Raw genomic sequence first — 13,655 nt, forward strand, 5'->3', positions numbered from 1 at the left:
GTTCACAGAGGCAGCGTCGTTCACAGAGGCAGGATCGTTCACAGAGGCAGTGTCGTTCACAGAGGCAGGATCGTTCACAGAGGCAGTGTCGTTCACAGAGGCAGGATCGTTCACAGAGGCAGGATCGTTCACAGAGGCAGGATCGTTCACAGAGGCAGTGTCGTTCACAGAGGCAGTGTCGTTCACAGAGGCAGGATCGTTCTCAGGATCGTTCACAGAGGCAGGATCGTTCACAGAGGCAGGATCGTTCACAGAGGCAGTGTCGTTCACAGAGGCAGGGTCGTTCACAGAGGCAGGATCGTTCACAGAGGCAGTGTCGTTCACAGAGGCAGTGTCGTTCACAGAGGCAGGGTCGTTCACAGAGGCAGGATCGTTCACAGAGGCAGTGTCGTTCACAGAGGCAGTGTCGTTCACAGAGGCAGGGTCGTTCACAGAGGCAGGATCGTTCACAGAGGCAGGATCGTTCACAGAGGCAGGATCGTTCACAGAGGCAGGGTCGTTCACAGAGGCAGGATCGTTCACAGAGGCAGTGTCGTTCACAGTGTCTGTGTCGTTCTCAGAGGCAGGGTCGTTCACAGAGGCAGGATCGTTCACAGAGGCAGTGTCGTTCACAGTGTCTGTGTCGTTCTCAGAGGCAGGATCGTTCACAGAGGCAGTGTCGTTCACAGAGGCAGGATCGTTCACAGTGTCTGTGTCGTTCTCAGAGGCAGGATCGTTCACAGAGGCAGTGTCGTTCACAGAGGCAGGATCGTTCACAGAGGCAGGATCGTTCACAGAGGCAGTGTCGTTCACAGAGGCAGGATCGTTCACAGAGGCAGGATCGTTCTCAGTGTCGTTCACAGAGGCAGGATCGTTCTCAGGGTCGTTCACAGAGGCAGGATCGTTCTCAGGGTCGTTCACAGAGGCAGGGTCGTTCACAGAGACAGTGTCGTTCACAGAGGCAGGATCGTTCACAGAGACAGTGTCGTTCACAGAGGCAGGGTCGTTCACAGAGACAGTGTCGTTCACAGAGACAGTCTTAGACCCTGTGGCAAAAGAAGAAAGCAGAAACTCTTATATTTTTAAATTTACTTTTTATTAGTATAATAAAAATCAGAGTCAGCGCAGATCCAGTTTTCTAAAGCTACTCACTTTTGAACGTGTCTGCCAGTCACTCCGACTCAAAATAAACAATATCCCGGAGTATATGTTAGTCCAGTAACTACGTCTAGGGCTGAACAATTAATTGCATTTTCGATAATATCGCGATATGATGAAATGCGATTTTTTTAAACTGCAAAGCTGCGATTACAGTCTGGTCATGTGACACGCGAGAGTAAATCAGTCTGTATTGCAGATGATGCATCAACTTGGCACGCTACGCATATTGGCCTGGCTCAAGGAAATAACAGTTAATGTTTAATTTATGTGATATTGTGTTAGAGATTCTCTCCAACGATTCTGTATCGATTAAGATAATTTCAGATTTATGTCTGAGCTTAGTTTTAAACACAGATACGTGATGACGCGTGTGCTTTATAAGCAACCGAATTCTGCTTGCTTCTAATTCCTCTGTCTCTCACACACACACACACCTTACGAGAAATAATCTTTAATAAAGTTCGGAAAAGTGGAAGCGAATTACAAGGACATTCGCGGGCTTCATTGCACAAGATATGAGATACGTGCGGTCTGCGTGATGTTACTTTTGCAGTGCTCGGTCTCGCCCGCCGGTATTTTACTTACAAATGCTCTACGAAGGCATCATATGTCTTGGAATGCAGTTGGCTTATATATTAAAAAGATGAAAATCACTGACAGAAGCTGCTTTCAATTTCAAAGTCACGCGCGCTTTGCGAAGAGCGTTTGAGCATGCAGCTCTGAGCGACTCCGTCTACGTGGTTTAATTTAATCATAAATGCTTTTATGATGCGAAATTAATGTGACAGTCAGTTATATCTTAAGTTATTAAACAGACAGGACAAACCACATCTTATAATTTCAAAAGAGATGAAAACATTCAGACAGCCTACTCTTAAATACTGAAAGCACACTTTGTTTATTGATTGTAATTTTTCCCCCCTTTGTTATTTGTTTTGAAGCTATATTAGTTAAAATTATTAACATGTAATTGTATTAATTTAGTTTTTTAATGTGTAATTATTATAAGTAGGCCTACTTATAATTATGTAATTAAATACTTTAAGTTTTATTAATAAGATCAATTAAAGAAATTTGATCGGCTCATGGGGTGCCTAAAGATTCCCTTCCCTATTTTACAATGATTTATTGTTTGTTTTTGTTGAATAATAGAAAAAGCTTCAGAATAATAGGGACGCTTCAGATTCTAGAGAGCATTTGATTGGACAGAAGATGTGATGAGAAGCCATAAGGTGTGTTCGACATCAGCTGCGGCTGGATGTAACCGATCGGCGAGAGTAGCCATGTGCAGGTGGGGAGGAGCAGCAAACGGAGACGTGAAGTCGGACACTTTCTGGTTCCTGATTTGTGAGCTTTAGAGGAACTAAAGGTGTTCGAATAAACACGAAATACACGTGATCGTTGTCATGCGGTGAATCCGGCCAATCGTGGAACAGCTGTGTCGTCATCAGAGCTCGAGCAGCCCAGTGCAGCCGCTCTTGAGAAGCTGCGCTGGCTGAGTTCTCCGGCTACTCTCAAATCGCACTTGTGGTACTTTGATGGCATACGTCACAGTCACGTGGCGTCGGCGCTGTATCAAGTCGGACAAAATTTCTAACCGGCATGCACTGCTTCAAGTCAGCCGCCGATTGGTCTGCGCAGAGCTGCATGAAGTCGAACAAGGCTATAGACTGTAAAAAATATGGACGTAGTGTTCGTGACGTCACCCGTAGGTTTCTAAAGAGAGTTTTTGAAGCCTAAAGTGGGAGTAGCCGGCCGTCGCCATCTTGGCTGCATGTCACTCCCGGATAACAGAAAATGGACAAAGAGGCGGGGTGTGGGTGGAGCTGAGGTGCCTGGCTGCTAAAACCACGCCCCCTATCTCAGGCTCAGGAGCTAATGCTATATGCTACTGGCTTCACACTACAGTGATAGCTGACTTATAAGAAGTAAAGCCAATAGTTAAAGTTCATGTTTTTGCCCTTTAAAATACTATAATAGTTAAAAAACATAACCTAAAGTGGGACTATGTGTATCGCGATGTATTCTGCTAGTTAAAAATGTATTATCATGCAGTAACTTACAATATTGCTCTGAGCTTGTGCGTGTGACAGTGATTCATGCGCATACATGTCAGTCGGCGCGGCATCGCACGTCAAGTTCGTAGAGAGCTTTATTCATATTCAGTCCACTCAAATGGGTTAAAACCATAGATATTACCTAAGAAGTTCAAGTAAATGCACTAGAAATCCGCACTCATTCAAGGGTGTGCATCTATTGCATGGACAGAGAGAAAGCACTGACTCTGAAAATTCTGTTTATTTGCACTTTACTTAAAATATATATTTTAGGCATATTTTTTAACTGTGTGATAAAAATGATAATTGTAACAATGCATTGAAGTATACTTTCAAAATACATTATAGTATACAATGGTATATTGTACAAAGTATAGCTATTTAATATTTGTTTATTAATCTGCATTTGTTATTGAAGACAAAGTGTGCAATTTGTAGTATTTGGAATTTAAGCCAAAGGTATGACTGAGCATAGCCTATACTTTTTACTGAAATATAATAAATACACGTATGGTATATGGCTTGTACGTTTCGAAGACACTCGTAATGAATTTGTAATGTACTTGTAACACAAATAAAGTACACTTTAATATCACTAATCAAGCATGTACTTAATTAGTCCCTACACAGTCATATACTATAACTTGTCGACTTGCACTGCAGTCCCATAGACATAGCCTTATTATATTATAACAGACAGTGAGGCCTATAAAACAGCAGTAATCTAAAGTAAGGAATGCGATTATGCTTTTAAAACGCAAACAAAATGGAAAAAAGCGCGGGTGTCGAGACGTGTTTACACAAGTTGAACTTTTAACTTGACACGGCATTTTAAAACATGGCGGAGAGGCGGTATTAACATTAAGTGACATGGCATCTGACGCACAGAAGCCAATGGCACATGTCACTATGCGCATTGGCACATCCGGTGGCACATCCGGTCTTCATTGGCATGTGCCAGTAGTGGCATGTGTCACTGACATTATTGGCATGTGCCACTGACATCGCGACACACTGACACTGACATGACACCTGACTGACACCGAGTCGCGGAACATGTCACCGTGTTGCGACACCTCCAGTAGCGACTGACAGATTAATCGAACACCTATGGCCTACTGACGTAATTGTGCCACAAAATCCTAAATAAATAGCCTAATTTTGTGATATTTAAAATATCAATTAAACGAATTAAAGTGCATTAATATTTTAATAAACGTGTTATTTGTGTCACGTCTGTATTTGATTGGTATGTGTCACTGAATGTTTTGTAATACCAGTGCTACTTTGTTGTTTATCTCGCAAAGTCACAAACTGCCCATTCTAGGAAAGACACGAAATAAATCTATCATGGGTCACTACGAATAACGTATTAACAGTCGCGTCCGTTACTGTAAACTTTTATTTTTGCGTGATGCTGCACAGACGCACGCCAGTAGGTGTCAGAATAAGTGAGTGTAACACTAGCCAGCGCAAGATTCTCATCTGTGGCTTTAATATTTCAAAATAATTGTATCGAATTATGTATGTTGTAGGCTACACATTAACTTAGCGATGTTATAAATCATATTTTTTGACAGCATAAAGCAAATTGTTATGCAAGTGGCATATGACGCAATCCATTTGGCACATCTCACGTTTTAGTGGCACATGCCAATATCCACTGGTACATGCCAGTTGGCCTGTGTCACTAAAACTGACATGAGCTCTTTATGTTGTGGCACCTCCAGTAGTGACACCTGCAGCTGTCTGCCGGAGTATAATGTAGATTATGTACCATATGCACAATTGCACATAGTTAATTTGTACAACAAAAATGTATTTTATTTATTGAATAATTCCATAAAATTATTTTTGAAATGTTAAAGGTACTGAGGAAGGTCCTGAGCACTTTTTTGCACTTGTATAAATAAAGAATATTGCTAGTAGCTCGGTATACTCCTTTTCAGATACATAGCCTAACAAACATATGATTTTTAATAATACATTTTTTACACTTTTTGGAAGGACTTGAAATATTAAAGCCACAGATGAGAATCTCGATGGTGTTTTAAGCCCCCAATGGCTCCTTAGAGGCAGCTAACCCTACCCTCAACCTTAAACCTACCCATCCCCTCGCTGCCTAGAAGGCGCCGTTGGGGGCATAAAACACCAAAGACCGCTAGTGTTATACTCACTTATTCTGACACCTACTGGCGTGCGTCTGTGCAGCATCACGCAAAAATAAAAGTTTACAGTAACGGACGCGACTGTTAATACGTTATTCGTAGTGACCCATGATAGATTTATTTCGTGTCTTTCCTAGAATGGGCAGTTTGTGACTTTGCGAGATAAACAACGTAAAGTAGCACTGGTAGCCTATTACAAAACATTCAGTGACACATGCCAATCAAATACAGACGTGACACAAATAACACGTTTATTAAAATATTAATGCACTTTAATTCGTTTAATTGATATTTTAAATATCACAAAATTAGGCTATTTATTTAGGATTTTGTGGCACAATTACGTCAGTAGGCCATAGGTGTTCGATTAATCTGTCAGTCGCTACTGGAGGTGTCGCAACACGGTGACATGTTCCGCGACTCGGTGTCAGTCAGGTGACATGCCAATGAAGACCGGATGTGCCACCGGATGTGCCAATGCGCATAGTGACGTGCCATTGGCTTCTGTGCGTCAGATGCCATGTCACTTAATGTTAAAACTGCTACTGACATGGCGCGAGAAACTGTAAAAGCAAAAGAGATGCAATAACGGTCAAATACGCTTGTTTAACGCATTAATCTATGTGTTTAGATCTTGTACAACGTTTTATCTTTATTTTTTCATCACCAGGCTAGCTAGGGCGAACAAAGTGCAAGAATATTAAAATCTATATTATTTAGTGTTTTGATAACGTGAGTGAATCCTCAAAAAGATCAGGGTAACGTTAGCCTACGTTAGATAACAGTTACTCACCAATAGCAGATTACAAGGGGACTCATATTTAATAATTTAGCTCTCCAATATGATCGTTATTGATAAGGAGCTTGCGCGTGCCACATTTGCACATGCAATTGACACCTCCCCCATAAAAACCATTGTAGGCACATTTATTACCCCCTTTTTTAGTTTTTTTTTTTTTTTGGAACATCGTTGAATAAACATGAACATGCACTGCACGTTTCAAAGTCAAAACGCGGCGTGTTTTTTTATATGAATGTACCTTTGAAGGGAACTGACTGTCTTTAGAAAAGTTTCGATGTTATTTTCATTGAATCTTTCTTTATCGTTGCGCTGCTTTGTGTACAGCCGTTACCATGGACACCGCTGTTTCTGCCCCTCCTAAAGCTAAACTTAGGCTAAAAATGTACACATTGAAATGTTATTTAACAACAGAAACTTGTTTAAACACATTGTTCAAGACTCAAAATATGCATTATATCATTTTTTTAAAAGATTTTTAAAAAACCACCTTTTTAAAGCTTAATTTGTCAATGACCCTCATATTTGTTTGATTGCACTGTTAATTCAAAAATAATTCAGCTATTTTTAAATGCCAAGATCACCCTTTTATAATTATACAACATAAACCAGAAGTTAAAGGATTTTGATGAAGTGTATCACCTTTTAAAGCTGGGCTCGCCCTGAACAAAGCATCTTCCTCCTCATCAAGAATGGCGTTAAGGCCTAGCCCTAGAGCAGCAAATAACACAAAACAAAACATTTCAATTGTGCACTCATCAAAACACAGTTGATGGAGATCATTTACTGCATAAATGATCATTTACTTGATTTACATGCTCAGATGGAGATGGTGCAATGACAATGTACTTACTTCGATATTTTTTTAAATGCCATTCCAGTTTTCCTTTCTTTGTCTTTGCGATCGTTTTTTCTTGTGTGGTTCGTTCCGACTGCATTGTATTAGATGCATGTTTGTTCGCCCTGGTGAAAAAGTAACGCACCAGCAGCAGACTCAAAGTGATCAGCATTTCTTGATGTTGCAACCGAGCAGAATGAAACTTGCAGAGTAAATATTATTTTCAAGCAGAAAAAATCTTCCAATATCAAACAAACTGTTGTATTAAAGTAAGAAACAGTGTAATGCAGATAGTCAAACAGACTGACGCTATAGCAACTGTCAACATTCTAATTTTTCTCAGCTGTGATGATGTCACTAGTGATCTCACCTAGGCCTGTATCTATCTATCTATCTATAAATTACAGGAACGTCTGTCTGTCTGTGTGTCTGTATGTCTGTCTGTGTGTCTGTTAACCGCATATCTCTCGAACTGTTAGTCCGATGGATTTCAAATTCGACAGGTGTCTTGCCACGGGCACGAGTAAGTGCAGTGCCAAGATTGACGTTGTTTGGATGAGAAATGCTTAAGATATCGTTAAATATATCATTTTTAAAAGGTTGTGGTTTAAAAATAAACATTCTGACACTAGAGGGTTGTATCGGTCAAAGAATCCCCAAGAAGGTTGTGGTTTAAAAATAAACATTCTGACAATCTGTCAGCTACACTGTTTACTTCTGAATATTATAGTTTGGTTCCAAAATGTGATAAATCCATTTTGATTAATTTGAGTAAAAATGTGTTTTCTTTACCAATAAACCAACAATTACTAAAAACGCACACAAAAACTGATTTTGCACGGGCACTTTGCACTGCTCCCTGAATCGACACGCTTATTCATTTGTGGACGTAAACTGAATCTATATGTCAGCTATGCTGTTTACTTCTGAATATTATATTTCATTCAGGTGCGCTTAACGTTAACGCTACTGTGTAATAGTAGCCTATGCTATTCACTAACTAAACATATCCTATTCAATGCGTTCACATTCTCTTTCACGGCCATCATTTGTAGTTGCCTATTCACTAACTGTTTGTTAGTGAACAAACATCGCGTTTTCTCAGAGTTCACTGTGTGCTTTCTACCATGCACAAATAAAAATGTCACTGAACTTTTGCTGTGTAATTGCAACAATGAGCACTCAAACACACCAAACCAACAATTACTAAAAACACACACAAAAACTGATTTTGCACGGGCATTTTGCACTAGTTTACAATAAAAACATTTAGATACAAGCACTGCTAATTTATATAAATATTATATTTATAATCCCTTTCATGGATTTCTTCAGCATCCGTGAAGAAATTATTTTCACATGAAAAGAACGCTTAAATAGGTCACTTTGATTATGAAAGATGAGTTTTAACGGATCAAATTGTTAACTGCAGGGGGACTTTAAGCTACAACACTGAATAAAATAGGGCTCCTGGTTAAATACATTTGTCAACTATTGTGTAACTTTCATTGTCAGTGAACAGCAGTTATAGGTCAGTATCACTGAATATCAGGGAGTTCTTGAATGAGAGATGAATTATAGATTCTTGGCATGAGGACAGAGGACTCATCCAGAACCAGTGATGAATATGAACACGCTCAGTGAAGCACTTTTAATGGCTCCAGGGAAGGAATGCTGGCATTCGTCAGCTTGGTTTGGAAAACTACTGCTCCCTCAGAACACGTCTCGACTTTCCCACACTTTGTTGAAGTATCTAGACAGACATGACTGATGGGAATGGAGTGAAATTACATACAAAGATGTGCTGGTTCATAAAAATGAAAAGTACAGTCTTTTGCTTCTAATTTGCTGGCATTATATTATATAATTTATATCAGCATCCCACTATATGATTCTCACAGTATATAATACTTCTCAGACAATACAAATTGCTCTTCATCAAATGCTGTGTGTGAATCAAGGTAAAGATGAGGTCAAAGAAAGTAAAAGAAGGTGTAATGACATTCCCAACTATTGTGTTTCTCCTCAGGTAGAGCCGTTCTTCATCAGCCTAGCGTTGTTTGATCTGTCCAAAGGCTGTAAGATCTCTGCAGACTTCCATGTTGACCTCAACCCACCCTGCGTGAGGGAAATGATCCAAAACGGCTCACCTGGAACACCAGAACCAGGAGGAGGAGACGCAAATGAAGCGATCAGGACGAACGGACACGGCCTACCGGTTATCCAGAGGGTCGCAGAGTCTCTCTTACGCTTCCCCACTCAGGTAAAAGACACTCATGATAATGGTGATGGCTTTCTTGAGATGTTTAATTAAAAGTCACTTTTAATAATCCTTTGCTAAATGAAAATGCTGTTCTTCTAATACCATAGTGATAAAATTATCTTATATAAAGACTTTTTAAAATATATTTATCTATTATTATTATTATTATATATTTATATATTATATATATATATATATTTAGTGCTGTCAAAAGTAACGCGCTAACGCATGCGATACATTTTTTCAGATTAACATGGTAAAAATATTTAACCCAATTAACGCTGCATCCGTTTTTTTTCCGTCATCCTTTGGCTAGCGTTACATTATACAACCCCAAATCAGAAAAAGTTGGGACACTGTACAAATTGTGAGTAAAAAAGGAATGGAATAATTTACAAATCTCATAAACTTATATTTTATTCACAATAGAATATAGATAACATATCAAATGTTGAAAGTGAGACATTTTGAAATGTCATGCCAAATATTGGCTCATTTTGGATTTCATGAGAGCACATTCCAAAAAAGTTGGGACAGGTAGCAATAAGAGGCCGGAAAAGTTAAATGTACATAGAAGGAACAGCTGGAGGACCAATTTGCAACTTATTAGGTCAATTGGCAACATGATTGGGTAGAAAAAGAGCCTCTCAGAGTGGCAGTGTCTCTCAGAAGTCAAGATGGGCAGAGGATCACCAATTCCCCCAATGCTGCGGCGAAAAATAGTGGAGCAATATCAGAAAGGAGTTTCTCAGAGAAAAATTGCAAAGAGTTTGAAGTTATCATCATCTACAGTGCATAATATCATCCAAAGATTCAGAGAATCTGGAACAATCTCTGTGCGTAAGGGTCAAGGCCGGAAAACCATACTGGATGCCCGTGATCTTCGGGTCCTTAGACGGCACTGCATCACATACAGGAATGCTACTGTAATGGAAATCACAACATGGGCTCAGGAATACTTCCAGAAAACATTGTCGGTGAACTCAATCCACCGTGCCATTCGCCGTTGCCGGCTAAAACTCTATGGGTCAAAAAAGAAGCCATATCTAAACAGGATCTAGAAGCGCAGGTGTTTTCTCTGGGCCAAGGCTCATTTAAAATGGACTGTGGCAAAGTGGAAAACTGTTCTGTGGTCAGACGAATCAAAATTTGAAGTTCTTTTTGGAAAACTGGGACACCATGTCATCCGGACTAAAGAGGACAAGTTGTTACAAGCGCTCAGTTCAGAAGCCTGCATCTCTGATGGTATGGGGTTGCATGAGTGCGTGTGGCATGGGCAGCTTACACATCTGGAAAGGAACCATCAATGCTGAAAGGTATATCCAAGTTCTAGAACAACATATGCTCCCATCCAGACGTCGTCTCTTTCAGGGAAGACCTTGCATTTTCCAACATGACAATGCCAGACCATATACTGCATCAATTACAATATCATGGCTGCGTAGAAGAAGGATCCGGGTACTGAAATGGCCAGCCTGCAGTCCAGATCTTTCATCCATAGAAAACATTTGGTGCCTCATAAAGAGGAAGATGCGGCAAAGAAGACCTAAGACAGTTGAGCACTAGAAGCCTGTATTAGACAAGAATGGGACAACATTCCTATTCCTAAACTTGAGCAACTTGTCTCCTCAGTCCCCAGACGTTTGCAGACTGTTATAAAAAGAAGAGGGGATGCCACACAGTGGTAAACATGGCCTTGTCCCAACTTTTTTGAGATGTGTTGATGGCATGAAATTTAAAATCAACTTATTTTTCCCTTAAAATGATACATTTTCTCAGTTTAAACATTTGATATGTCATCTATGTTGTATTCTGAATAAAATATTGCAATTTGAAACTTCCACGTCATTGCATTCTGTTTCTGGTAGACATGGTAATTGTTTGATGACAAGTTGATTGGATTGATTATTTGAACGTGCTCCTCCCGAACTTTGTTTACGAAACATTATGTGTAGATTCCGCCATCGCGTCTGTTATAGAAGATATCGACAGCGCATTCATTTTAAAAGAGGAACAGAGAACCGCGATCAAGGCATTTGTCGATCAGAAACATGAATGAAAAACATACGTCACTTACTCCGTTGCTCTGATTAGTTGTAGGTCTATCCAATTGAGTTCAGAGGCATTTTCTTTCCTGGTTCGGTTGAAACACGCCCCATAATCACAGCTCAATGGAGCAGTATCAGACTCACATTCTGACTAGAATCTGAGTATGACGATGTCAGGCTATTATATGATCACACTCTTATTCATGCAAATGCTTTTAAACCATTCAAGCGTGATAAGACACAAAAGAGAATGCAGTGTTTTACTACTGGCGCATGTGTCTGTGAATCTCCTGTCTGTGTGACACACACACACACTCGTGCGCACAGAAAGCTGCTTCAGACAGTGCTTGAACGGACAAAAACACACAAAATTATGCCGTTTTGTCGAGTATCCTCGTAAGCAGAGTGTTAAATGAGTTCAGTGAAGTCTTAAAGGAACATAAAGAGTTGTGAGAAGATAGGATGCGTGTCAGATCCACGTCATGTGCGGACAGCAGCCTAATAAACCTGTTGCTGTCTGTCATGAAGGATAATCAAAGAACAAAAGAAAAAGAGAAATTCACTCACTTCTCTGACTCTGAATAACGTTTGTAGCTTTAATAAGGATTCATCTATAGGCCTATTTAATGTTCACACAGTGAAGTGTTTGATAACTTTACTCAATTTCTGTATATATCCAACCTGTTAGACCTACCTGAAAATCTTACAGCACTGTTTACAAGGTTACATGGGTCAAAAAGTTAAACTATAAAAAAAAAAAATCCTTTTTGTGCATTTTGACAGGGCAAGTAAAAATCTGAACTGGTCTGACTGGGCCAATAGAAAAATCTGAGCTCTGATAAATTGAAGGGCACTGCTAAATGTGAAATTTATTATAACGGGTTTATGTGAAGATTGTTTTAAGTTCACTTAAATTAAAAGTTTGTTAAAAAAAAAAGTCTAATAAATGTTCAAATTGATAGCTTTCAATTATACTGTAATGCTGAATGGCTATAATTAATGGATAAATTGAGAAAAAAAGTTTTTCATAAAGACATCAGTAGTATTGGTATCTGTGATATTGGCCTTCTTTCATAAAAAGATGCCATTAAACAAACATTTAAAATATAGGCTACTGTCTTTGTTGTTTCTACATACATTTTGAGATTAAATGTAAAATTATTACTGTATAAAAATATATTAAAAACTTTAATGTAAGCTGCGATTAATCGTGATTAGTTACAGAAAAACGTGTGATTATTTAGTTCATTTTTTTAACCAATTTGACCGTTCGCAAAGACCCGCCCCCCTTAGTTACTGTCGCTATGTCCGACAAGCTACGCTGCTCTCACGCCACACCATGTTCTCACGCAGTGAGAAATACATCGCGGAGCAGAGAGGAGACTGACAACACGCTGACAGACAGGACAGACCAGGTTACTTTTCGGTTACGTTTGGTATTAAACATATTAAACAAAGTCTCACCTTTCAAATTTGGTCATTTTTTTAAAAGAAATTTAAACAATAAATACCGTTTTGTGGCTCTTTAATGTGTCGTGACAGATCGCTGTAGACTAGAGCATCAGTTAAAGCTGCTCGTGAACCGATCATCTCTTCCTTCTAGTTAATTTATAGCCTCAAATAAACATGAACAAACATAAGAAGGAATGTTGTTTTAACCACGGAAAGGCGTCATTACACTCCGTTTTTCAAGTTCAAATCCTCCCATGTTAATCTACTAACTCTCCTGAGTCCTGACTGCTTTGTCGGACAAAATGGCGGATGGCGAAGTATGATTGGTCAGATCACCTGTCAATCAAGCTCCCTTTGAAGGGTCAAATTGACAGCTCTAATTGATTATTATATTATATTATATTATATTATTGTCTTTAGTGTATTGCTATGTGGTTGGTTGCTTACAGGCCCCACTTTCGGGTCTCTATGATATTCTTGTCACTAGAAAATGGCTCCTTTCCTCAAAGGAAGTATATGGATTTTATTGTGTGCCTGTTTTATGGTCCACCAGACAAAAAAAGCCTTAGCAAGCATCACTAAAAACCAAGAGAGAGCTTTTTGTTCATTAGATCGTGACAGATTTACCCTGGTCACCTTTTAAAATCTGCACTCTGCTGAATATTTCTGTAAATGACTGGCAACCCTTCCCAGTAAGCATTGTCCAGCACTGCTGAATAAGAAGGATGCTTCTGCTGTGCTTCTGATAGGGGAAGTCAATGTGGTTTCAGATTTTTGCACATCCATGCAGTTTGCAGGGCTGCAGGTGGCTGAATATAGTCGATGTTTGGCTGACTTGCGTCATTTTCCCTCGTCATTGTGTTCCTGCCTTCTGTTGAAAGCCTGTGTCC

The 13,655-nt window shown here is 39.5% G+C and overlaps 1 protein-coding gene across 4 annotated transcripts in view; it reads left to right on the forward strand.

The window, feature by feature from the left end:
* Positions 1-13,655, forward strand: part of dock11 (dedicator of cytokinesis 11) — a 117,981-nt gene that overhangs the window by 24,794 nt on the left and 79,532 nt on the right. For all 4 annotated transcript variants that reach the window (XM_079867744.1, XM_079867746.1, XM_079867745.1 and 1 more), the window contains exon 12: positions 9,032-9,265. In XM_079867744.1, the coding sequence (XP_079723870.1) occupies positions 9,032-9,265 (234 nt within the window). The remainder of the gene's footprint in view (positions 1-9,031; positions 9,266-13,655) is intronic.

The sequence above is a fragment of the Squalius cephalus genome, assembly GCF_949319135.1.
Source record: "Squalius cephalus genome assembly, chromosome: 3".
Classification (NCBI taxonomy): domain Eukaryota; kingdom Metazoa; phylum Chordata; class Actinopteri; order Cypriniformes; family Leuciscidae; genus Squalius; species Squalius cephalus.